Raw genomic sequence first — 26,941 nt, forward strand, 5'->3', positions numbered from 1 at the left:
TTTTTCATGTGAAATCTATAGTCTACTTCATCAAGTAAAACAAAAATGACTTGTGTAATATATTGCAACAAACATTATATATATTTTATATTAAGTAAACATTAAATGGTTTGCAACCAGCTAGTTTTATTAAAGTTAACTTTTTGGACGGCTGCATGTATACTTTTATTTTTAAAATATGAGTAAATTATTTGAAGCAGCATGATATTTTAGCATCGTTTTTAAATATTTGTTGTGATTTTTTTATAAAAGAAATATCTTAAACTTATATTTACGTAATAAACTTTAACATAATAAGTTTTAAACTTTTAGAATTATTTTTAACAACAGTTTTATTCTTCAACAGTTGTTCCAAGTAGTTTAGAACAAATATAACTTTTAAATAGAACTGTTGGAATGTGTAGGACAACAATTCTTTGTTTAGAAACATTTTGAGACAAACAAGGCTTTTTTGTATTAATGTATCCAGAATTTATACTTTAAAACCTTTAAAATTTAACACCAAAGTTAATTTTTAATCAAAATAATGCAAACATTGCATATTTTTTGCCTCTGCAATATATATATTTTTTTTAAGTTATTGTCTTCTTTATTTTAAATATAACGAAAATCGAATATACGGTCTTGTTTAAAGTTTGTAACACATTTCTATACAAGTAAAAGTACTTTTCGAAAACAACATTTACATGACGTATAGTTCTGTAATAAGTTTATAGTTGTACAAGAAAAATACTGTTGAATCTAAACTACTTTGGTAAAAAGTTTAGTTTAAGTATTAAAAAAAAAAGCATAGCTTTTTCAAGATAATTTTACACGCACTAGAGAGCATAAAAATGAACACATCATATGTTTTAAGATATATTGCTACAAGTTGCAAACCTTAACAATGAAAGTTTCTTTTCATGATTTAATAAACTAACAGGTAAAAACTTTTTGAAATTATTACTTAAATAAATTTAAGAGCACTAATCTTTTAGGTCACTCTGTATCAACAGCGTACTTTTAATATGTTAAAAGCAAAAATAGTATCATTTAAAACTTAATAAAATAAAACTAAATTACTGAAAACTCTTGTGTTGTGATTTAAAGTTTAAATGGTTAAGACAAAACATTTATACTTTAAAAAGAATATGTTGTAAAATTATTATTTCAAACAATGAACAAATGCAACTAAAAACTTATTTGTGAAAGTCGGAAAATGCAAACACTTTTAAATTTTTTTTTTTTCTTAACCTTGAGTTATTTAAATAAGGTTACGAAATCAACGTAGTTTAAATTGTGGCTTCACGACAGAATATTATTTTTGTTAAATAAATAAAATTAAGACCAGCAATTCCTAGCCTCAGTTGAACCTGTGATATATTAACTGCGTTAAAGCTAAACTACTTTTCAAAAGGCAAAAACCAAACACTAGACAATTGATTATAATTTCACAATGAGCTTGTCAAAAAAGGGCTGTTAGATTGACGGTTTTATTTAAAGTTTACTTACAAAGTCGTTTAAATTCATACGAAAATTTCCTACTATTTTACTTGTGTTTACTCTCTTCAAGACTTCAAATATTTTTAGTTAAATAACCTAGCAATTTGAATCTATAATTACATTTAAGTTATAGTTAAAAAATATTTTTTTCTTTATTTTATAATTTTATGGGTTTTATTACAATGCTCAAATTAAACACACAGCAAGTTTAAACGAGTTTCATGAGTTTTACAGTATAATTAATAAGGTTCGACTATTAGTTTCTTCGCGACAGAATATTTCTTGTTGGCTTCGCGACAGAATATTTCTTTGTCAAATAAATAAAACTAAGACCAGTAATTCCTGACCTCAGTTGCCCTGTGATAAAAGTGATTGTGTTAAAGATAAACAACTTTTCAAAATGCAAAAACCAAACATTATAATTTCACAATGAGCTTGTCACAAAAGGGCTCTAGGATTGACGGTTTTATTTAAAGTTTACTCGTACAGTCGTTTAAGTTTCATAAGAAAACTTCCTACTATTTTACTTATGTTGTTTGTATCTACTCTTTTCAAAACTTTTAAAAATTTTAGTTAAATAACCTAGAAACTAGTATGTATTACTGCTTTTAACTTTAAATTGAACAAATATTTAGTTATTTATTTGATTTTTTTATGAGTTTTATTACAATACTTAAATTAAACACACAGCAAGTTTAAACAAGTTTTATGAGTTTCACAGTATAATTAATAAGGTTCGACAACTAGTTTTTTTGTGTTTGTTTTATAATAATGTAAATTTATAGTTTTAATTGCTTAAGGTTTACAAAAAAAAATAGACTAAAAGTTTTATTTGAACTATTGAGCTAAAAAACATGAAAGAATATATTTTACAAAAGTTCTGAGATTAATATAAAATTAATTTAGTAGACTTTAGGTCAGGGTTTTCGAAGGTGGAACGAAGTAGCCCCCTTGGGGGCTTTAAGCAGCAAAGAGGCTACAGGAGAGCCATAAGTTAATGATTTGAAACTTACACTAGATACTCTGGAGTTGATGATGAACAGCAAAAAAAGGGTTGAAGGTGATTAGTGATAGTTTTTGAGAAATTTTGTCGGAGGGAAATATTAGTTAAAATATCAAATTTAGGTTTACACTTAAATTTAGTATAAATAAATTCAGTTTACAGGTTTTTACACTTTTATTTCTATGTTTAGATTCTAAGATCAAGATTACTTAACTTTATTGATCGGTAAACTTTTTAAACTTAAGACAACATACTAACAAAATAAATTTTCTTGACATATAAGTTTGAACTTAATCAATATCAAATTTTCTATTTGAATAAGATTTACAATTTGAAAATCCACTCTGCGGTGAAACTGAGTAATTGCTTTTTTCTCTAAAATAATAAATTATTAATTATCAATCTCCTATTAGTGGATAGATTACTATGTCCTATTTATTTGTTCTAAACTCTATAGTTAAATATCAAAATTTATACTGTTTAAGCATGTTAATACTTTTTCAATCAACTTAAAAAAATATTAAGTACTAAGATATTATTTTAGAAAGTATTAATAATAGTATTTTTTATTAAACGATAAAAAAAGCGCTTAAAAAGTTCGGTTTAAGAACCTGGTACGAAAAAATCTTTCTGTCATCGAATCGTACACCACATGCTTTATTAATTGATATTATTATTATAGTTTAACATCACTTTTTAATTCTTTAGGTAAATAGTTTTGTGATTAATGTACAAAAAAAATAGTATATACTAAAAATTTCAGAATTTAAAAACTGAATATAAGTTTAACTATTTTATTGAAGGGTGTAATTTTTGCACAAACGGACACTTTTACACGAGTACGTTTTTGCACGGCGTCACTTTTACACGCAGGGTCACTTTTGCACGGTGTCACTTTTGCACTGAAAGAGGTAAACACCCGCGTTAAGCTTGCACTCACGTAAAGTACGCACCCGCGAAAAAATACATTATAATATTTTTCTGTTTCGTTTATTTCAAGAGATAGTGCGTACTTTACACGTACTTAAGGCGTAACAAACGCGGTTGCGTATCTCTTTAAGCACGTACTTTGTACAAAAGTGACGCCGTGCAAAAGAGTCGCCGTGTACAAGTGAGCCCTCTTGCAAAAAAGGCGCCGTGCAAAATTTTCCACTCGTGCAAAAGTGACCCTTTGTACAAAAGTGTCCTTGTGCAAAAGTGATCCGTTACAATATTATAGAGCTTTTTTTTCAAGTATTTATACTTGATTACTTGTGAAATATTGTATTTTCTTTTGTTTTCAGATTAGTTTTATTAGTTGCAAATTTTAAAATGTGCAATAATTAAAAAATACATTTTAGTTTTTTTTATAATTTCAATCTCATACCCTTAGTGCTGTTGTTATTTAGTTATTTTTTTAAACATTAGAATGGTTATAAATACCAAAAGAACTAATCATTCAAAACAATGAACAACTATAATTTATGATGATTTTAAATTAAAATAAACTTAAGTTTAAATTCGAAAATCTAGGTAGATACGTAATTTACAGATGCATCTTTACAGGGTAATACTGTGAAATTTACATTTTGCTTGTAAATGTAAATCATCATTATAAAAAATAAAAGACTTTACAAAAGATTAAAAAAAACTATAAAGAAATAAACGGTAGAGTTTATATAACTATTTAACAAAATTTAACAGAAAAAAAAGTAGGTTATCAAATTAAGTAAAATAAGTTTCCGTATTTAAATGCTTTAGAAAGTTAAAAATTGGACAGTTAAATCTTAAAAAAATAAAAAATAATAAGCTAATTGTAAAAAAATTTATCTGAAAAAGGATCTGAAAAATGTTATAAGTAGAAAAAGCAAATATAAAAACTGAGTACAAAAAATGGAAAAAATTGAATATCTTTTCTAATTAGAATTAAAAGGAAAGTCTACTTTTTTTAATATCATTTAAGATGTAGTACTTTTTTAATAATTTTAAGAGCTGTTAAATTTAGTAATACAGTGCTTCCTCGCTAAACCGGTCCTCGCTAATCCGGTTCTTCGCTAATCCGGCCGGTTTTAGTCGAGAAGTCGACTTATTTACTTTAGCGTTTTTAGCGTTTAATTTCATTTTATTTCGAAAAAGTATTTAAAGATGATATTCAAAGATGGATGAGCTGCGATGGTCCTGGATATGAGCATATGGACGAGCAAGGAATTGTTGAACTGGTTACTGGGGATAACATAAAAGAGGCTGTTGAAGTTGTTGAAGATGAAATTTGTGTTTCCCAGCCTTCTAAGTGTCCATTTTCTTATGCTGAAGCCATGCAGAAAATGGACGATTACTTAGCTTACTATAGTTGCCAACCAGAAATCACACCTGAAGATGTGTAAAAACTCATCAAATTTCGTGAGTTTTCTGCTAAGAAACGAGAAAGCACTGTAAAACAATCTTCCATTCTTTCTTTCTTTTTTTTTAATCTTAATTTAGTTAAAGTGTAACAGTGTAGTTTTTTTCCATTAATTTTGAACTTATAAAATTTTGTTTCGTTTAGTTTTGTCTATTTTAATTCTTTTTTCTTTGAATAAAGTAAAATAAATTAAATTAACAGAAATTCTATAATATGTTTTGTTATATACATTCATAATATAACTAAGGTAGATAATTTGTAAAAAAAGCGATATTTTGTTCTTATCCGGCCAAAGGCAAATCCGGCCGTATTTTCAAAAAAATCTTGCCCAACTTGGCCGGATTAGCGAGGAAGCACTGTAGTTTTATACTTCAACATAACCAACTACTAATTTTAGTAAAAGTAAAGTAAGTCAAACCATTGAGATCCTCAGCAACAAGTTCTCAATATACTAGTACCTAAGTTTCGTTTTTATTAAGTTTCATGTCTTTTAAATATGTTTTACGAATTTTACTTTCAAAGTAAATTGAAAAAATAAGTAATCAAAATTCTAAGTAATAAAAAAATTATTTTTTTTCTTAAAGTAACTTTTGAGCTTTAAAACTTAATTCTTAAACTAATGTTTTAAATTTATTAATTTGTCAATGATTTTAAACCAAACTATTTAAAACAAAAAACATTTTCAAATGAAAAGAAGGTTAAATTTTATGATTATTATCTAAGTTATTAATATCAACTTAAAATTAGAATATGATATCGTGGACCAGACGTTAAACTTCTATAGCTTTATTTGAAAACTACTTTTTGTATATTCTTTGTTTACAAAAATTTTGTGTTTATTTTGCATTTTAAAACTGCTTTAAATCAAAAATATAAATCAAAAGTAAAATTTTTAGCAAACTCTTCAAAGCCACATTTCTAAAATTTTTATTTGTACTGTTCAAATTAATTAAAACATATAGTTTAAACAGAATTCATTACGTTACATCTCAAATAATTGTAATTTAAATAGTAACTCTAGTGTTTATAACTTAATATTTTAATCAATTTAAGTTTTCATTTTTTCGGTAAAAGGTTAGCTGAGTATTTTTAATTTAAATTAAAAAGTAAATACATTACATTTTAAGTATACATATTGATACTATGTAATTCTAGAAAAAAGTTGTAGAAAGACTCACTTAAAATGAAAAGATATAAATCAATAGTGAAGAAAATCTTTTTGAAACTTAAAGTAAACATAACTTTGATGTCTAAACAATTTTTAGTTTTTAGGATTTTTAGTGTGTTTTTTTTAAGTATATTAATTTTAAACTAAAAAAATTAATTATGCATTTAAATTGTAAAATGATCAGGTCTTGCAGCAACTAATTATTACTTATAAGTTTTAATTGCGTTTTTAACTTACTAATATAAATCATCATATTACACAGCAAAAAAAATCAGCTTTTTAGAATTATATAAAAATAAAATACTTGATATTTAGATAAGATCAATTTTTTACTTTGTGTAACTATTCTGTTAAATTAACTTTGTTTTAAAAACTTTGTTAAATAAGTGAATATTATATACAAAGTAAAATATTAGTAGTTATCATAGTTGCCATAAATTGGATGTTTTTAATTCCAGATCAGGGTTGCACGAGTACTATTATTGACATGCAAACTGAACACAGGACTCTATATGTTAAAAATTGTGTAGATTTTGAAACTATGAAACTAAATGTATAAACAGGATTTTCTTACCTAAAAATCTATAAGATTATTGACTATATAAAAAGTATAGTTATCAAATCGTAGTTTCAAAATAAACTCTTTTAATTCAGCAATTTAATCATCTAAATGAATTCACCACTGATCTTACGTTTTCTACGCAATTAAAAACCATATTAGGATCATTATAAACAAAATTAATCAGTTTGTATCCTCCGAAAGCCAACACTCCGAGTAGAACTCCTCCTAAAACCATGCCTTCGCGCTGCGCTTTCAACAAAAACTTGTCTGTTTCCATCAGTTCCTTGAGAATTGCGCCTTTCTTGTTTTTGTGTGGAAACGGCGTGTCTGGGACTGGCACCCCTAAAAACTCGCACAGTGGCTTCCAACCTTTTTTGAAGTCCACAATGTGAAGTTTGTCTTTTGGAGCTTTCTGTGTATGATTATGTTGAGTGCTTTTTTTATAGGTTTTGGAAAAGTAAAAAGCTTTGTTTAACTTAATAATAAACATTCCTTATTACATCATGTGTTTATTATAAGATTCTACTTTTTATAAGAAATTGAAACACAGAAAAAAAAAACTAATACATATAAGTTAAGGACGTAAAGCGGTCTACTAATTACTTAAAAAATTATTATATCTTTAATATTTAACATTTTGAAAGGTAAATTAAGGTGATTTTTTTCTAGTATTTCACTACAACCAACTAAAACAAATTAGAGCCGAATGACAGTGTAAGTTTATATTACAAAACTTCAAAAGTTCTAGGATGAGACTGAAATAAGTTTCAACTTTTATAAAAGCCTACTAATATAATTTATTTAAAACTTTCATGTTTTTATTAAAAATATTAATAGTTAATTAAAACAACTATATAGTAAGAAACCATCCTTTTATTTTAACCTACTTTAAAGGATTCCTTTTATACGCAATAAATAAGAACAAATAACAGTATACAATGACAAACAAACCTCAAGAACATAAAATTAAAAATTGTTGCATAAAACTACAATAAGTTATAACTTTTATAAAGCCTCTCTATTATGATTTATTTAAAATTGTTCTTTTTTTTAAACCTTAGTTTTTAATAAAACAACCATGTAATGGGAAACAACAACTTTTAATCTACACTTTGTAAACGATGCCTTAATTATTTATAAGTAAGAACAAATAACAGTATACAATGACAAACAAACCTCAAGAACATAGGCATTGTGTTTTCTGTATGACTGTCTACATAAAAGTTCACTGTACTTACAACCACCGAACCAATGCTGTGTGAAATTTATTCCAAAACAAATCTTTCCTTATAATATGTAAATAATAGTTTAATAAACTTAATTGAGCCTTTTAACTAAAAGAAACTATCTACAAATCACATGTCTTGTTTAAACAAAAGTATTTCGTAAAGTCAAACGATAAAAGCAGTAAAAGACAAAAATAATTTATCCTGCGCTTCTTTTTAAAAGTAGTACTAGTTTTTAAAGGTATGAAGTAAAAAAAAGATTTATGTTAAAAAAACAGCTTATGTTCAGTTTGACATAAAAAATTTATGGAGTGTAAAACATGAATGAATAGTATTTATTAAATTTTGTACCATTTACTTACTTGCTTTATCTAAGTTAATTGCCTTAAATAAAATATTTAAAAAAAACCTATTTTAAGACCATAACGATTCATGAGCCACAGTCTTGGTGAGATCATCATTATAAGTGTAACTAAAGGATGGGTTTGAACTTGAAGCTGTTTGTCAAAACTTTTAAACCATTCATCTTCAGTAGCACGTTGTCCAAATATTATCTAAACAGTTTTTGTACTAATTTAGAAAATCAAATTCTACATATTTTCATTGAAAAGTGTGTTTAAAAGTATATTTCAAATAACTTAAGGGTATATTTAAACTTTTTGTAAACAAAAAAATTGTGTGCGTAGTAATACATAAAAAACAAATATTTCCAGGGAGATATATCGCTTATCTGTAGAAAAAGTAATTTACGCAAAAAAATATATATAACTGTAACAAAATATGCATTTTGTTGTATTTTAAATGACCGCAAAGGGACGTTAGACGATTTTATATCAAATTACACAACAAAACTTTAAAAATGTTTGTTATAATTAGTGATGTACCGGACTCACTATCTGGGTCCGGGTCCGGCCGGATAGCCATTTTTATCTGATATCCGGATCCGGCCGGACCCTAATTTGAAAAAAAAGTCCGGATCCGGTTCCGGTCGGATTCTAATTTGAAAAAAAAGTCCGGATCCGGTTCCGGCCGGATTCTAATTTGAAAAAAAAGTCCGGACCCGGATCTAGTTAGTAGAAAAGAGCATACTGAAAAGTATTTTTTCAAAAACAAACCCTGTGTAAATTAATAAGAGTCATTTTTGTCAGTTAAAATTAAACACCTACCGTGATTGGCTCATTTTGTACACGTGACTAATTTACATTTGTTTACATTTAAACTTTGAAATAAACATTTCAGAAATGCAACTCTTTACATTTGTGGTAAAATTGAAAACTTTAGAATGAATACTTGCATAATTTATTGGTTAAAGTTGAGCTCAGAGAATATTTAGAGTTAATACGGTTGAATGTACGAGCCAATGAGAATCATATGACGAAATGTTTCAAACTAAATACTGATGCAACAAAACATCAGAACACGACAGGCAGTTTATATGTAAGCAGTTAGTTAGTTTGGTGTGCAGCTTGAAGCAACAAAATATCTTGAACTTTTTTGTGAAATTTTGTGATAAGTGAATATTTCAACTGGTGTTTTATTGTTTTAATATTTAAGCCAGGTTTATAGTTTAAATAGTTTATTAAAAATTTTACAGTATCTTGTTTACTAAAATTTTTATTTAATTTTTAGTTTATTGTTTTAAGTCTTTTGATATAGATTTAAATAGCTTCCAGTTTTTAAAGTGTTACCAAAGTAATTAATAATTTTGTATATGCTAGTATTTCTTGTTGTATTTTATATAAAAGATTCATCACTCAAAACTGTCGTGTCTGATTATAGAAAGTAGTCTCAGTTAGAATTTAGTATTTGTTAGATATTAATTAAATAAGGTAGGATTTAATGATGATCGGTAGTACTAATAAGTAAAGTGTACCACAATCAGTCCACAACTTTACTACCAAATTGTCAACCTTTACTAGCTGTTCTACTGATTATTAGATTAAAGTAATTTTTTCAGTTTTTTAAAACCTCATTCTGACTCAGGCTTGTTTATACTCACTCTAGCTAGTTTTATTGACTAAAACAGTGGCAACTCTGCTAGTTTGAAAAATTTTAGGAATGTTAGGAAATCTTGGACTGCCTCAAAGCTAGTTTAGTTTTTTTAAAAAGTTCAGGCTAGTTTTCTTTTAAATTTTGAATGAGTTTGAGCTTATCCAGTTTTCAATATTTGGTAATTTTCTAGTATATTTGGTTCAAGAACTTGATTTCAGATTTTTAGTTGTAAATAAAACCTAAATTTTTAAACCTTGTGGCTAGCTGTTCTACTTATTATTAGATTAAAGTTCTTTTTTTTTCTCATTCTGACTCAGGCTAGTTTATACTAGTGATGTACCGGACTCACTATCCGGGTCCGGGTCCGGCCGGATATTGCCATTTTTGTCTGATATCCGGATCCGGCCGGATTCTAATTTGAAAAAAAAGTCCGGATCCGGTTCCGGCCGGATTCTAATTTGAAAAAAAAGTCTGGATCCGGTTCCGGCCGGATTCTAATTTGAAAAAAAAGTCCGGGTCCGGTTCCGGCCGGATTCTAACTTGAAAAAAAAGTCCGGATCCGGGTCCGGTACATCACTAGTTATAATGCTCATTAGCCTGTAGCTCGTGCACTACGCGCAGCTCGATATGTTGTTCGTTATTTTTGTTTTTGGCTCAGTTAGCCATAAGATCGTGCAAAAAGCACACTAATTTTAAGAACTTAAGACACTGATTGAATTTAAGAACTTTGTTATGATTGTCATTTTATAAGAACTTTATGTTTATTTGTATTACTGTATTGTAATCTGCTCAGTTAAGCCATAAGACCGTGCGAGACGCACACGAAATTATTATAAGAACTTTTTTATTATTTTCGTTCTATAAGATCTTGATGCTTATTTGCGTTATTGTGTTATATTGTGCTTAGTTTAACCATCGTTGTTCATGAAGCACGATATATATGAAGACTCTGTATTATTAGTACTTTTATTAGTAAGAACTATTTTAGTATTTAAGATTTTAAACACTTTAAGAACATTTCTATTTGTAGAACTTTGTTTTTATTTGTTGTGTTTATATTCGCAGTTTTATTCAACTGATTTATTAGCTGCTTTATCATTTCTACTTCCTAATTTTCACATTAACATCACGTTTTGAATAAACTCACTTCATTAAAAAAATTATATATATTAAGCTTATTACATACTTATTAACTACTAAGTTAAACCTAATGAGTAAGGTAAATTCAGTAAAAATCTCAAAGCTAAACGCGCTAAGTGTTTAGCACAAAAAGGGGACTTCCCCCAATTAAAGGTAGTTCCTACCTCAGGTCCTCTAGGACTACATAATTACTTCCTAAAAGTGGACGATATTGTCTCTAAAATTAGCCATTACTAATTTTAAATACTTTTTTCTCACTGTTTATGGCAAACTTACAACACTCAGAGAGTTTTTAACTTCTTTTTTAAAATTATAATGAAGAAGGTAAAGCATATGTACTTCATAAGTTTTTTTTTAATTTAATGAAAGCAAAATAATAGTTTTTTTTACATAAAAAACTAAATTTTTATTTACTTTAGCTTCAGGGAATGCTTCGTGTATATCTTCCCAAAAAACACAACCAGGTACGTCCATTATTGCATCAACATCTTCAAACATCCTTCGAAAATCTTCAACTGATCCACCTTGGTCGAAAATCTTTTGCCACTCGTCCCCAAGATAAACATAGTTTTCAATGTAGTCATAACATTTAAAACCTAGCTCAGTCAGAGCTGCATTGATGGTTTTAGTTCCTGTTTTCGGAAAACCAGCGTATATAACTTTCATGGTTGCTATGTACTACTAAGTTGATAAGCGCCTAAAATAAATTTTAATTAATTATTTGATATAAATAATCTATTTAAATCTTTGTTTTTAATCAAGCTATAAAGCCATTTCATAATATTATATGTACTCAGAACAAAGTTTAAAATGAAAGCTGACTATAAAAAAGAAAAAATTGTTTTTATAGTAATTTTTAGATTGAATGTACTACGGCTAAAGGTTATAATTTTAAAAGAAAAAACAGTTTTAAACATACGTTATAAAACTTTATACATATTTGATTTACATTGTAGCCATTTACAATTTTTTTTTATAAAATATTTGAAATTTTAACTGCAATCTATGTTCATAATGAAATTAACTTGAGGATAAACACACTTTTCATCATCTTTAAAAACAAGTTTTATCTTTTGCTAAAACTTATACCAATAAATTATACATCAAATAGCTACATTAATGCATAAATTCTTCTCAGGTAATGTTGAACTTGCTTTCTATAAAACTAAAACTTAAATAGTCTTTGCTGGTTTTAAATAAGTTACCAACTTGGTTTTTAAGAAACTGTTTTTATTGTCTATCTAAACTTTCTATTATCTTATATTAAATACGTGAAAACTTTAATTTAATCTCATTAACTTATCACTATTTTGACTTTGTTTAAATGACTGAACAAAGAAACTTTATTGCAATATTTTTGAGTTCAAAGCTACTATTGGTAAATAATTTACTTTGCTATGTTCACATTTCTTTCTCTCTTTATTTACTGTTTACTGTTTGCTTTGTCAAAATTAAAATAGAATTTCAATTAGTTTAATATTTGTAAAAATACTTTAATAGTTTAAAAATTAAGTAAAACTTAATTTTTTAATAATAGAATTTTTATTTATATGTTTTTCTTATTATTATATATTTTTTTAATTAGTTTTGCTATTTTAAGTATTAAAAGAAGAGTGAATTATTATAAATAAGATTATATAAACTCGACGTATTTAAAACTATAAATGAATAATATTTGTAAATGTTTTATCTTAAATAAAAAGGTGAATAACTAGTTACGTGATAGCAGTTAACCATCAATTATTCGTGAATTTGAATTGAATTAGCTGTTATAAACAACTTCAGTAAACAATAACAGTTTTTATTCAAATTCTTGTAGTTTTGTTTTGAATGCAAAAAAACATTTGCTTGTTTCAAACATATTTAAACAATAATTTTAATATTTTATTAAGATTTTATTATGATAATCTTTAAAGTTTTCTTATTTAAGCGTCTGAGAACATTGTTTGATTAATATACTTTTAAATCTTTTGTAGTGCGACAAGTTATTACAAACTAGCTGACTTTTTTATGCTTACACAACTAACACCATGCTTATCTAAAACTTTATACAATTATTTATTTTATTTATCAAAAAGAGTCGGAAGTATGTTTGAATTTAGTGAAAAATAACTTTATACTTATATTACTTGTTGTCGATAAAAACTCCATTATCTTTTTAAATTTTTATTTTTAAACTTATCTTAACTTGAGTTATAGCAAATGTGAAAACTTTATGTATTAATGGCAAGGGTTAAGTGTTAAGAAAGATAAAACTTATTCTGATTTCAACGTTATACATAAGTTTAGAATTTTAAGTACTATGTTTTTTTTAACAAATTTTTCTGAACAATTTAAGTGTTAATAGGTATTAATAACAATCAAAGATTTATTGAAGTAATTAATGCATATAAATTTAATTTTTTCTAGTAGGTAAAACCTAATCAGTTGATTTGTGACATTTTCTAAATATATTAGTATATAATATTATTGAATTATTTTTTAAGTAAATTAAAAAATAATTCACTCTTGCATCGGTCAATATTATTTGAATTAATTTTATTAATATCACAAGTTTTGTTCATAAAAACAGAATACTTTTCACCGAAATTAATTTTTGATCAGAATTAAAAAGTATTTTATTATTCACGAAAATTGTGATTTAACTTTGTAAAGCAAGTAACTAAATTTTTTTTAGTAAATAAAACCTAATCCATCGATTTTCCACATTTTGTTGAAAATGTAACTAATTAACATTATCTCTAAATTTTCATATTTACATAGACAATTAGTAGAGGTAAATAATGCCTTGTGTATTTTGCGTTGATCGATATTACTTAAACTAGTTTTAATATTACCACAATTTCTATTTCTAGAAGTCAGAATACATACTCAAACAAGTTCACAAGCATTATGAATAGTTTATTGATTACAAACGATTTTTTCAAATAATTTTACTGTGGCTTGGACACGCGGGACATGGTGTGCCCGTTGTAAGTAATTTTCTCATGCAGTTTTCCACCGGACATTTCCAGTTGCAGCAGATAGTTGCTTCCTTTGCACACAACTTTACCCCCATCTATTTCTGGTTTCACCTAAAATATTGAAAACTGTTAACTTTTGTATTTGTGTTTTACAAACAAAAATTCCCATATTTTTAACAATAATTCTTAATATAAGTAACTTTAACTGTTTAAAATATATGTAAGAAAAGTCAACAATTACTAATCAAAAAAACAATGGTTTAAAAGTCTAAGTTCTATTGCTCCATACTGTCTATATTTAGTATATACATTTTTACATTTCTTAATTCTTTTAGCTCTCAATATATGGCTAATAATATATTCTTAAAGTATTAGAATTGGGTCATACAAATTTAGAAGAAATAGAAACTGCTTTGAAATGATTTTTGTTGCTGTTTGTAAACAATGCAATGACTTTATAATAGTTTTAAATGTTTAAATACTTTTTATTAAAGCATTCAAACAAAAATCTTACCGTAACTTTTTCTCCCTTGATATTCTCAAGTTCACAATCTTTACCAATGGTCAGGGTGTTGGTGACAGTTTTGTATGGGCGAACTCTTGACATTATAATATTGTCACCACTCTTGCTTATTTCAGTCACTACGTTCACATTGCGTCCTTTTTCGATGTACTCATCTGGAACACCTACCAGTAAAAAAACAATTTTATTTATCTAATTATAGTACTATTACTTATAACTTTTTATTAAATTTCGTTTAACGTTTTTTATAACATTATAAAGTGTTAAAACTAAGAAAATTTTAATTAAACTGGTTTTATAAAGTACTTTCTTTTATTACTTTAATAAAAACATTATTGTTGCTTGAATCAACGTTTTGTCTTAGAAAATTACAATGAAAACAATTTTTTTTTTATTAAATAAAGAAAACTATCTTTGAAGTAAAACAGTTAGTAAAAAATATAAATATTAATAAACTATTGTTTCGATATTTAGTTTTCAGAAACTACATCAACACAAACAATATTTACGATTACAATACAAACCTACTCCCTTCATAAAACCGTCATAATTATCTCTCGACTCAACAACAAATTTTCCGACAAAAGCATCAACCATCTTGAAAAAAAATAGCGTCATCAGTGTTTTGTGGTCATTATAAAAGAACATGTTTAATATACTTTAGTAAATCAAAAATGAATTAGTAATTTAGTTAAATGTTGTTTGTTTTTTATTATCTATCGCCTTATTGCTTTTTATAGCTAGTTTTAAAAATAGCTACAACACCTTGTTCAATAAGTTGAATAAGTAAATTAATAGTAAAGCAAAAACATCTACCAAAGATTAAATAAGACTTACCTTTTTATTTTAGTTAACCTTGTAAAGTTTCAACATTAAATGATGTAGTTTTGAAATCACTTGTCCTTTTATACTTAAAGAGCTAAAACTTTTAGTATTTTTCCGTTACATATCTGTTACAGTGTTTACACAGTCGTTATCTTTCTAACATGAAAAAAAAGCGGATAAGTACTTTTTAAAATTACTTTAGTTATATTTTTCTACCAACAACATTTTAAGGAATAAAGCGAAACTTTAAAGTACGTAGTTTAAGTTTAAAGTTTTATAACAATAATATGTGTATTAACGGTGGTTATCAATATCTAAAACAAAAAGTATTAGACCTATTAATGCAAGTAAAAATTGTGCATACATAACATATCAAAATAGCATATACTTAACTAAAATTCATTACCTTAAAGTATCAAAAAAAAAGAAATTAATTCAGTTTTAGTATTCAAACAGTAATTGTATAAATTAATGGGTCTCAGTTTTTGGAATAGCTATATACAGTAGTAGACAACTTAGTATATAAAAAATTTACAACTATAACTAATATTATTATTCTTCAATTGTTTTTATTTATAAATACTATGCTATTTTAGCTATAAACGAAAAATAAAATTATTAACAAGTTAAATAATGTTAAACTTTTTTTTTAATCATTTTCACTAGTCATTCACTTATTTATGTACTTATTAAGAATTTAAGATCAAAATTTTAAGATAATTTATCACAATAATATAAAAGATAAAAGTTTTAAAAAGGTTTAAAGTATGTATTAAATTTCAATTTTAAACTATTTATTGTGTATAGCCCAGTAGTTATTTTATAACAATCTTGAATATAAACAATAAACAGTTTTTCTATTAAAAATACAGTTTTTAATCACATAATTAAAAGTAAAAATGCTAAAGTTAAAGTTATTACACAACATATAGAACTTACAATATCGATATATAAGTTTATTAAGTTTTCTGATTAATTTTTATCTTTTGTATAAAGCACTCACACCACGACGTAAAGTAATTTTCTTACAATGTGCATAAAAATGTATGTAATGCTAGTTCACAATTGGTTTATAGTTAGAAAATATTAGATTAAAACTTTTCAGCTTCTTGCTTCAACAAAATTTTGATTTCGAGTAAATAGATTTAACTTTTTTTATAAATACATTTAATATTCTTTGAAATAGAATACAACTTTTTAGACTTAACTGTATTTAAGTGATATATGATGTCAAAATATACTTTTAGGATATTAATTTGTTTGTAGTTTTAGAAATAGCTAGCATAAGACGAATAAACGTTAACTTAATAATTACTATTGAAGTAAAACTTTGCTATTTAAATATTTACAGTGTTTAATTTTACTAAACAAACTGATTTTAAAATAATAAAAAATATGCTTAATGTTTTTAGGAATACTTTTTATCAATCTAGATTCTAATCTATCCTAATAATTAACTTTGGTAACTTGAAAGCCTAAAGAAAATAGAGTAAATTATGCAAAGTAAAGTTTCCAATCGATTATTATTAAAGCTTTAAACTATTTTTTTGCTCGTAAGACTATTTCTGATTTAATTATAATCTGGTTGATAATGATATAGAATCTTTTTTAGTATGAAAAAAAGAATAATATATACATATTGTACCTTCCGTATGTTTTTAAATATATTTAATGGCTATAGTTTATAGTATATTGAACGACAAAAAAATGCTAAAAAAATTTGTTCTAGGACGTTGTGCACGAAGAACCTTTCATTTATCGAGTCACATACCACAGATACCTCTTAACCTCTTATCCAGGTTACTTAAACTAATTAAAACTTTTTTTTATTCCCGACGTGTTTGTGCTTGAAAAACAAAGCGTATTTACTTTGTTGAAAAAGTACTGTTTGAATCCAAAAAAAAAAATCCACTTTTAAACATTAATGCTTTGTTTAATCTAACAAGAAAATGTTTTTGTGTAATATAACTGTCAGTAATTGCTGTCAAAAAATTTACTTATCATACTCGTACATCTTGTACTACTTCCACAGACGTTGCTTGTTTCTCTTTGAAATAGTATGTTTAAGAGCAACAACCTTCATTTCTTAGTTGTGTTATATAAAAGTAAACGTCCTGTGTCTACTGATAAATCTTGTGTAAACAAGTAGGTAATGGAAAATTACTGTAAAATTTACTTTCGCTTTAGTATATATAGTACATCCATTTTATAATTTTATCATTCAAACTTTCAAAGCCTTGTCAAAGTACTAATTAGAATCTAGATGTAAGTAGTATTTTTGCAGCTGCACAAACTAAAACTAAAAAAATAGTATTTTTTGAAGTATACTGTTAAATGTTTAATTTGAATTTCTAGTTGCTATTTTTAAGTTATAAGTTTAAGCATATAGTCAAGCTCAATGTATAAACTAGTTTAAATTTATTAAATTATTTTAATAAATAAAAATAAATAACTAAAGCAAACTAATACTATTAGTAACTAAATAGTACAATAATCAGACTTCAAGATGGTTGATGCTTTTGTCGGAAAATTTGTTGTTGAGTCGAGAGATAATTATGACGGTTTTATGAAGGGAGTAGGTTTGTATTGTGATTGTAAATATTGTTTGTGTCGATGTAGTTTCTGAAAACTAAATATCGTAACAGTAGTTTATTGATATTTATATTTTTTACGAACTGTTTTACTTCATAGATAGTTTACTTTATTTAAAAAAAACTTTCTTATTTTCTTATAACTTTATAAGTTAAAACGTTAATTTAATCAAAAAAAAAATATTTTTTTCAAATAATAAAAGTTATTACTTACTGATATCAGTTTAATTCTTATTATCTTAGTTTTATATCTTTTAAATGTTTTTTATACCTTATATGCAAATAAAAATTTTAATAGTACTAAAATTATATAAACAAAAAGTATTTTTTACCGTTAGGTGTTCCAGATGAGTACATCGAGAAAGGACGCAATGTGAACGTAGTGACAGAAATAAGCAAGAGTGGTGACAATATTATTATGTCAAGAGTTCGCCCATACAAAACTGTCACTAACACCCTGACCATTGGTAAAGATTGTGAACTTGAGAATATCAAGGGAGAAAAAGTTACGGTATGACATTTGTAAACTATATTTTGTACGACAATTAAAAACTATTCTAAAAGCATGACAATGATTACAAAACAAAAACAAAATTCTTTTTAGGAATTATTTTAGGAAAAAGCAACTTTTATTTCTCCTAAATTTATATAACATCATTCTGATACTTTTAAAATATGTTGTTAGTCATATATTGATAGCAAAAATCGATTAAGAAAAGAAAAGTATATATACTAAGTATAGACAGTATGGAAAAATAGAACTTAAACTTTTAACTGTTCAAAACATATGTACGAAGAATCGACACTTACTAATGCAAAAATGCTTTGAAGCTTTATATACTAGGAATTATTCTTAAACATTTGTATTAAAAATAAAAAGCGATTTTTTTTTGTAAAAAAACAAAAACAAAAGTTAACAGTGTTATAGTTTTCAATATTGTAGGTGAAACCAGAAATAGATGGGGGTAAAGTTGTGTGCAAAGGAAGCAACTATCTGCTGCAACTGGAAATGTCCGGTGGAAAACTGCATGAGAAAATTACTTACAACGGGCACACCATGTCCCGCGTGTCCAAGCCACAATAAAATTATTTGAAAAAAATCGTTTGTAATCAATAAACTATTCATAATGCCTGAAAACTTGTTTGAGTATATACTCTGAAATTAGGAACAAAACTTGTGATAATATTAGAATTAATTTAAGTAATATCGATCAACGCAAAATGCACAAGGCATTATCAACTCCTACTACTCGTCTATGTAAATATGAAAATTAGGATATATTTTTAAATAACTAGATTTTCAACAAAGTGTAAAACATCGATTGATTAGGATTAGGTTTTATTTATAAAAAAAAAATAAGTTATTTGCTTTACCTACTAAATTCACTTTTTTAATGAATAATAAAATGTTCTTTAATTGCTAATTGTAAACTAATAATTAGTAATTGTAATAAACTACTAATTGTAGCAAAAAACATATGATCAAAAAAAGTAATTGAGATTAATACTACTGTATATTATTAAAATCAGTACTAGTATTATATTTCTTAAAACTAAAACGTTGCTATTAACACATTAACTTTTAACCTTTGCTTTGACTAAAGTTAAAATGTAGTTTGAAAAATTTTAATAAAGAGAATGAAATTTTTATTGACAACAAATAATATAAGTATAAAGTTTTGACTAAATTGAAATATACTTCCGGCTCTTTTTGATAAATAAAAAATTGTATAAAGTTTTAGAGAAGTATGGTGTTAGCTGCGTAAATACAAAAAATTTAGTTAGTTTGTACTAACCTGTCGCACTACAAAACATTTTAAAATATATTAATCAAACAGTTTTCTCATATGCAAAAAAAAAACTTTAAAGGTTATCAAAGTAAAGTTGCAACAAATTAATAGAACTTTTTTTTTTATATGTTTAAAATAAGCAAATTAATTTTTTTCATTATAAACAATACTACAAGAATTTGAGTGAAAACGGTCATTGTTTACTAAAATTGTTTAGGAGAGCTAATTTAATAAAATTCAGGAGTAATATAATAGTTAACTGCTATTACGTAACAAGTTATTCACCTTTTTATACGTGATATAACATAACAGTAACAAACATTTTTTAATTATTTATGATTTTAAAACCTTCAAACTCATATGATTTTTAGAATATAAAAAAATAATAATAGCAAAAGTAATAGAAATAAGATTAAAACAACAAGAAAAACACAAAACAAATAAATTGTTTATTATAAAGTTTAGTTTTACTTAAATTTTAAACTGTTAAATCTTTTTTTTTTTAACAAAACTTATTTAAAATTTCATTTAAATTTTGACAAAACAAATAAAGTACAACAGTGAATTGAGAGAGAAAGAAAAGTAAACATTGCAAAGTAAAGTATTTTATTAAAAATGGTTTTGAACTCAATAATATTGCAATGAAAATTCTTTGATTAGTCATTTTAGCAAAGTCAAATTAAGAGCAACTCAATGAAATTACATAACGTTCTTATATATTTTATATATAGTGTTAGAAAGTTTATATAAAATAACTAAAATAATTTTCTAAAAGTCAAGCTGTTAGTAACTTTTTTAAAACCAGTTTTAAGTTTTTTTGAAGAAAACTAGTTTAACATGTTATGAGAAGAAGTAGTGTATTGATAAGCTTCCAGGTGTACAACTTTATCAGTAAAAAAATTTTAGTATAAGACAACATTTGTTATAAAAGATGATAAAAAGTATGTTTTGATAAAGTTGTGTATATCATGAAGACAGATTGCAGTTAATATTATAAAAATTTTAGTTTAAAAAGATATATGGAAATAAATGCAATGCATAATCTTAAAGTGTATAAAATTTAAAGACATATGCTTAAAAGCGTTTTTTTCTTTTAAAGTTATAACCTTTTGGACTTGTACATTCAATCTAATAAGCATTGTAAAACATTTCTTATCTATTTTGTAGTCAGCTTTAATTTTAAACTTTGTTCTGAGTACATATCATATTGTGAAATGGCTTTATAGCTTGATTTAATATAAAAATTTAAATTTTTAAAACAAATAGTTAATTATACTTTGTAATAGGCGCTCATTAAATTAAAAGTACATAGCAATCATGAAAGTTATATACGCTGGTTTCCCAAAAACTGGAACTAAAACCATTAATGCAGCTCTGACCGAGCTAGGTTTTAAATGTTATGACTACATTGAAAACTATGTTTATCTTGGAGACGAGTGGCAAAAGATTTTCGACCAAGGTGGATCAGTTGAAGATTTTCGAAGGATGTTTGAAGATGTTGATGCAATAATGGACGTACCTGGTTGTGTTTTTTGGGAAGATATTCACGAAGCATTCCCTGATGCTAAAGTAGATTTAAAATTTTTAATTTTTATGTAAAAAAGAGTACTTTGCTTTTATTAAATTAAAAAAAACACAAAATAATTCTAGATACTATAGGTTCTTCATAATAAAAGTTCTACTAACTCTCTGAGTAATTTTTGTAAATTTGCCATAAAAGATAAATAAGAAATTTAGTCCTTGAAAACGTAATTTCCACTTTAAGATGCAGTATCGTCCACTATAGAAAGTTATTTTTTAGCACAGTTATTTTCTACTTTAACGGGAGATATAGATAATTTAAAATATTTGTTTTTATTGTATTACGACAAACAAATCTTATTTTTAAAGCTTTACAAAAGGGTAGATTATGCCAATTCGATTATCAGACCACAAGTTTCGGTAGATTGAGACCGGTTTCGTCCTTATTAGGACTCATCAGTCAGTCACAACTGCAAAACTTGCAGTTGTCAATCTACAAACGGTATATGATGATTTCACATAAAGCTACCATTTGCTGGCAATGATCTGTGACGTCAGAATTGTCTTTGCCGTGCAACGTTTAAAACATTGTCCACTAGGCAAGACATCTGGTACGCTCGTTTTAGAACGATCAACAGAAAACAGACTTTCGCTGATGTTTTCTGTTGATCGTTATAAAACGAGCGTACCAGATGTCTTGCCTAGTGGACAATGTTTTAAACGTTGCACGGCAAAGACAATTCTGACGTCACATATCATTGCCAGCAAATGGTAGCTTTATGTGAAAGCATCATATACCGTTTGTAGGTTGACAACCGCAATTTTTGCGGTTGTGACTGACTGATGAGTCCTAATAAGGACGAAACCGGTCTCAGTCTACCGAAACTTGTGGTCTGATGATCGAACTGGCATGATCAACCCTTTTGTTAAACTTGAGCTTGTCTCATGGCAAACAAAAGTCCAAGCTTCTGCCATGCAGATTTTCGCCGATGTTTTCTGTTTTAAAGCTTTATTACACCCTTAAGTTACTTGATATATACTTTGAAATACACTTTTCAATGGAAATGTTTAGAATTTCATTTTATAAATTAGTACAAAAACTGTTTAGATAATATTTGGACAACGTGCTACTGAAGATGAATGGTTTAAAAGCTTCGACAACCAGCTTCAAACAAACACTCATCCTTTAGTTACACTTATAATGATGATCTCACCAAGACTGTGGCTCATGAATCGTTATGGTCTTAAATTAGGTTTTTCTCATTTACTTAAAACAATCAAATTAGCTGTAAAGTAAATTAGTAAATAATCAAAAACTTAACAAACATGATTTTTTTTGGTACACTTGAAGAATGTATTATGTAAAATTAAACATAAGCAATTTTTTAACCTAAAACTTTATTTAATTTTTTTTTACTTAATACCTTTGAAATCCAGAATTTGTGTAAAAGGAACCGCAGGATAAGATAATTTTGTCTTTTACCGCTTTTATCATTTGACTTTACCTAAAAGTTTCGTTAAAAAGCAATATATGCTTTTTAGATTGCTTATTTTAGTAAAATAATTTAATTAACTTTTTTCTAGCAAAGATTTGTTTTGGAATAAATTTCACACAGTATTGGTTCGGTGGTTGTAAGTACAGTGAACTTTTATGTAGACAGTCATACAGAAAACACAATGCTTATGTTCTTGAGGTTTGTTTGTCATTGTATACTGTTATTTGTTCTTACTTATAAATAATTAAGGCATCGTTTACAAAGTGTAGATTAAAAGTTGTTGTTTCCCATTACATGGTTGTTTTATTAAAAACTAAGGTTTAAAAAAAAGAACAATTTTAAATAAATCATAATAGAGAGGCTTTATAAAAGTTATAACTTATTGTAGTTTTATGCAACAATTTTTAATTTTTATTGCTGGTCACTTAGTACAAAAACTTTTTACTTATGTATTTAACCAGTTGATCTCTTAATTGATTTTTTTATTAAGTTAAAAGTATTAATTAAACTCTCTACTTAAACTCTTACTTATTTTTAAAGGTTTAAGAACTAAGTATTTATTATTCGGTATTCAAACTTAATTTTTTTTTGTTTTTGTTTTAAATATCTAATGTAAATCTTTTTTTTTTATAAATAATACATAGTATAAACTAACACTCTCATTCTCCATTAGTTTATTGCAGTAATTTTTCAAAAAAACAGGTGTTTAGAAATATTTAAAATTGAAACTGTTTTGTTTTAGTTTACCTCTTAAAATGTTAGTAATAAAAATTATGATCATTTTCAAATTGCATAGTAGACTGCTTAACGTCCTTAACCAATATGTATCAGTTTAAATTTTTCACTGATTCTACTTGTTATATAAAATAGAATTTTATAACAATTATTCGATGCAATTACGAATATTTAATAATATCTAAATAAAGCTTTTTACTTTTCCAAAACCTATAAAAAAAACACTCAACATAATCATACACAGAAAGCTCCAAAAGACAAACTTCACATTGTGGACTTCAAAAAAGGTTGGAAGCCACTGTGCGAGTTTTTAGGGGTGCCAGTCCCAGACACGCCGTTTCCACACAAAAACAAGAAAGGCGCAATTCTCAAGGAACTGATGGAAACAGACAAGTTTTTGTTGAAAGCGCAGCGCGAAGGCATGGTTTTAGGAGGAGTTCTACTCGGAGTGTTGGCTTTTGGAGGGTACAAACTGATTAATTTTGTTTATAATGATCCTGATGTGGTTTTTAATTGCGTAGACAATGTAAAATCAGTATTGAATTCATTTAGCTAATTAAATTGCTGAATTAACATAATATTTTTTATCTAAAATATTAATTAATAACTAAATTTTTATTATGTATTTAATGCTTTTTATATAAATAAACATTTAGTTTTAAATTATAAATAAAAAAATTATAAAACTTTTATAAATAATACTTATTTAAGTTTAAAATTGCTATTGTTTACAAAATTTACAGTATAAGTTTATTTTTTAAAACCAAATTTATCATAAAATTAAAAAAATTAATAACAAAATTAGTCTTTCTCGTAACTACCTGTTTTCAATAGGTGCATTTTTTCAATTACACTGTATTGATAAAATATATCATTTGTTGTTAAAAATAGTTCCTTGTTCTTATTACAAAAACTCTAAATAGGTTCAAATGTTAAATGCACAGCCTAACAAATTACATGTTTTAATATTTACCGAATGGATCAGAAACTTTTTTTTAATTACTTATGATTTTTTTTTTAGCGCAAAAGCTACTAACTTGTAAGAATACTAATCGGTGAAAACATATTTATTTATTAAATATTTAACCGTTTTAATACAAAAAAAAAATACTAACTTATAGCATTTTAGTCGTATTATCTTCAATAACTAATGAACTACCCAACAATTTTCTCAAATCAAAAACCGGATCAATGCATAAAAAATCGGTTACATCCGGATCCGGTAATTCATTAGTTTTTACACATAAAAGTTAATATTACATTTGATTTGAAAACTTAAAAGTACTTATTAAGAAGCCTCATGTCCGTAATGTCATTTTTGTAACAAAAACAATTGTTTAAAATAAAACTTAGCTTATACCTATTAAAAACTTACACTTCACTTGACTTTTAGTAAATATTTGCGCTCTTTAAATGTTTTTTCATAAAAACCTTGCTTGTAAATTCTAGTATAATATTAAAAATCATATTAACGGTGACTCACGAATGACTTTTTCCCTATAAACCTAACAAATCCAGCCACATTGTAGTGAAACCGGCCCTTTTTACATACAAAATGCTGCCAACCACTGGTTTTATGCTTAAAACAAATACTTACTGAAGTACATTTGATAAAGTTAGTTCTATATCTATAAAAATCAAATAGAATATAGAAAACAGTACACAAATAAGTAAATATATATATTTTTTTTTTCTACTAGGTTAGATTTTATATTACTTTTCAGTAAAATTCATAAAAAGTTCAACATAGTTTAAAAAAATAACTGGAGTTGTGTCTATGATTATTAGAAGCATAAGTTAAACCACCAAAGCAACTTAACTCAAAGCTTTTCAAGTTAGAATTTATCTTAATTTTAAACGGTTTTTATTAACATTTATGTATCTTAATTTAAAAAGTAGTTGTTATTTTTCACCTGAAGCTATATTTTTCTCTTATAATTGTTAATTTGTGATTAGCTTCTGAGTTACTTTCGAATGACAGAACAGAAATGTCAAGGTACAATGTTAGTAAGTATAGAAATTTTTAATCATAACAATAAGTCACTAATAATTGAATTAATACTGACTATTTTGATTCTGGAGAGCATTTAAAACTGTAATTTACAAAATAAAGAACGTTAGTTTTAACACAACATACCCAGTGCTAAAATTTTATAATTATTTAAAGCTTTTAAAATATTTTAAATAATCTCTTGAAATTTTCTAAAAAATTTTTGATTAATAAAATTTTATTATTAACGGTGTTATAAAATTAGACTTAAGTAAAGAACTATATGTAAGAGAATAAACATGGTGACCAGACATCTTATAAATTTAAAAGACTTTATAAGTAATAAAACTAACTTATTTTATATTAAACATAACGTCTTATTTTATTTTTTGTTTTATTTATGTATTTGAGATAGAAAAAAAAGGTATTAAACGAGCTTTGTAAAAACTAGTAACTGTTTAATATTAGAAACTTAATCTATACAACTATTGATTACATATTACAACTTTTAAAATACTTATACTGTTGTTTTATTTCAGGTAATATTGCAAATATGTTACTTATTTTTAGCTGGTTTTACGGAGAAACATGCTTAACAACTATTTTTAATTTATATCTATTTTTCAATATTTTTTTTAACATGTAACATTAAAATAGCTTTGTTAATACTTGCTCAAATTAAAATCACTTTACGTTTTTTTATAACTGTTCAACTTTTGCAAAGACGTACACCTTCAACTTTTCATACTTTAAAATTCTCTTATATGCTGAATTAGAATATAAACGTTTTTTTACATTAAAAGTACTTTACTTTAAATTTTTCAAAATATAAAGTCAATCGTTTGCTGAAAAAGATCCAAGCGAAACAAGTTCACTGGAATATATAATAAAAACAAATTTAAACAGTACTCTTTCTTTGTTAAATTAACACATTTTTCTGTGTGTTTACAAGTTAACACACTTTAACGGAGCTATGAAAATTGAATAAATAATAATTCCAAACTACTATTTCTTCACATTTTATAGCTCCGTTGTAGAAAAATATTGTAGTTTAATAGAGAAAGAGTTCAGTTTGTTATTATTAAGTATTATTTATTAAAATTAGCATAGCTTTAATTGAACAAACTGTTTGTTCAATATATTAAATTAATAACTAGTCATATTTTAGATAATTTAAAGTCATACGATTATTTTTAATGGGTGGTCGTCAGAATGGCACAGCGACACTTTAGCACGGGTCGTCAATTCAGCACGGTGGTCATTTTAGCACGGAGGGTCACTTTTGAACTGCATTACTTTAGCACGAAATAAAGCTTTCAATAGGAGAATTTATGAAACTTTCTATTGAACTGATAAAAATAATTGTTAATACTCTAAATTTGTAGGAATTTCAAGCTTAAATTAAAAATCTTGTTTTGTGTCTATAAGTTTTTTAAGGAAAACTTAATTTTACTTTTTAGTACTTTGCAGTTTTTATAGTATTAAATTTACTGTTTAATTTCAAACCAAAAATTTTAAAGTTTGTTATTTAATAATCATATACATTTTAAACTA

At 25.8% G+C, this 26,941-nt stretch overlaps 4 protein-coding genes across 4 annotated transcripts; 2 read left to right on the forward strand and 2 right to left on the reverse strand.

Moving 5' to 3' along the window:
- Positions 1-6,695: 6,695 nt before the first annotated feature.
- LOC145844791 (uncharacterized) lies at positions 6,696-11,619 on the reverse strand. The gene is made up of 4 exons (XM_082952212.1): positions 11,368-11,619; positions 8,231-8,375; positions 7,772-7,881; positions 6,696-7,007 (listed from the first exon to the last, which is right to left on the reverse strand). Exons 1-4 carry the CDS (start codon positions 11,617-11,619, stop codon positions 6,696-6,698), a joined length of 819 nt encoding a protein of 272 aa, XP_082808338.1.
- Positions 11,620-13,886: 2,267 nt separating this feature from the next.
- Positions 13,887-15,036, reverse strand: LOC145844499 (gastrotropin-like). The gene is made up of 3 exons (XM_082951899.1): positions 14,964-15,036; positions 14,431-14,603; positions 13,887-14,027 (listed from the first exon to the last, which is right to left on the reverse strand). Exons 1-3 carry the CDS (start codon positions 15,034-15,036, stop codon positions 13,887-13,889), a joined length of 387 nt encoding a protein of 128 aa, XP_082808025.1.
- Positions 15,037-17,770: 2,734 nt separating this feature from the next.
- On the forward strand, positions 17,771-18,939 carry LOC145844556 (gastrotropin-like). The gene is made up of 3 exons (XM_082951954.1): positions 17,771-17,843; positions 18,194-18,366; positions 18,799-18,939. Exons 1-3 carry the CDS (start codon positions 17,771-17,773, stop codon positions 18,937-18,939), a joined length of 387 nt encoding a protein of 128 aa, XP_082808080.1.
- A 2,023-nt stretch (positions 18,940-20,962) lies between these two features.
- Positions 20,963-23,953, forward strand: LOC145844792 (uncharacterized). Its single transcript, XM_082952213.1, has 4 exons — positions 20,963-21,214; positions 22,275-22,419; positions 22,751-22,860; positions 23,642-23,953. Exons 1-4 carry the CDS (start codon positions 20,963-20,965, stop codon positions 23,951-23,953), a joined length of 819 nt encoding a protein of 272 aa, XP_082808339.1.
- The last annotated feature ends 2,988 nt before the right edge of the window (positions 23,954-26,941 follow it).

Source organism: Thalia democratica, chromosome 9, assembly GCF_965202585.1.
Source record: "Thalia democratica chromosome 9, ktThaDemo2.hap1.1, whole genome shotgun sequence".
NCBI lineage: Eukaryota > Metazoa > Chordata > Thaliacea > Salpida > Salpidae > Thalia > Thalia democratica.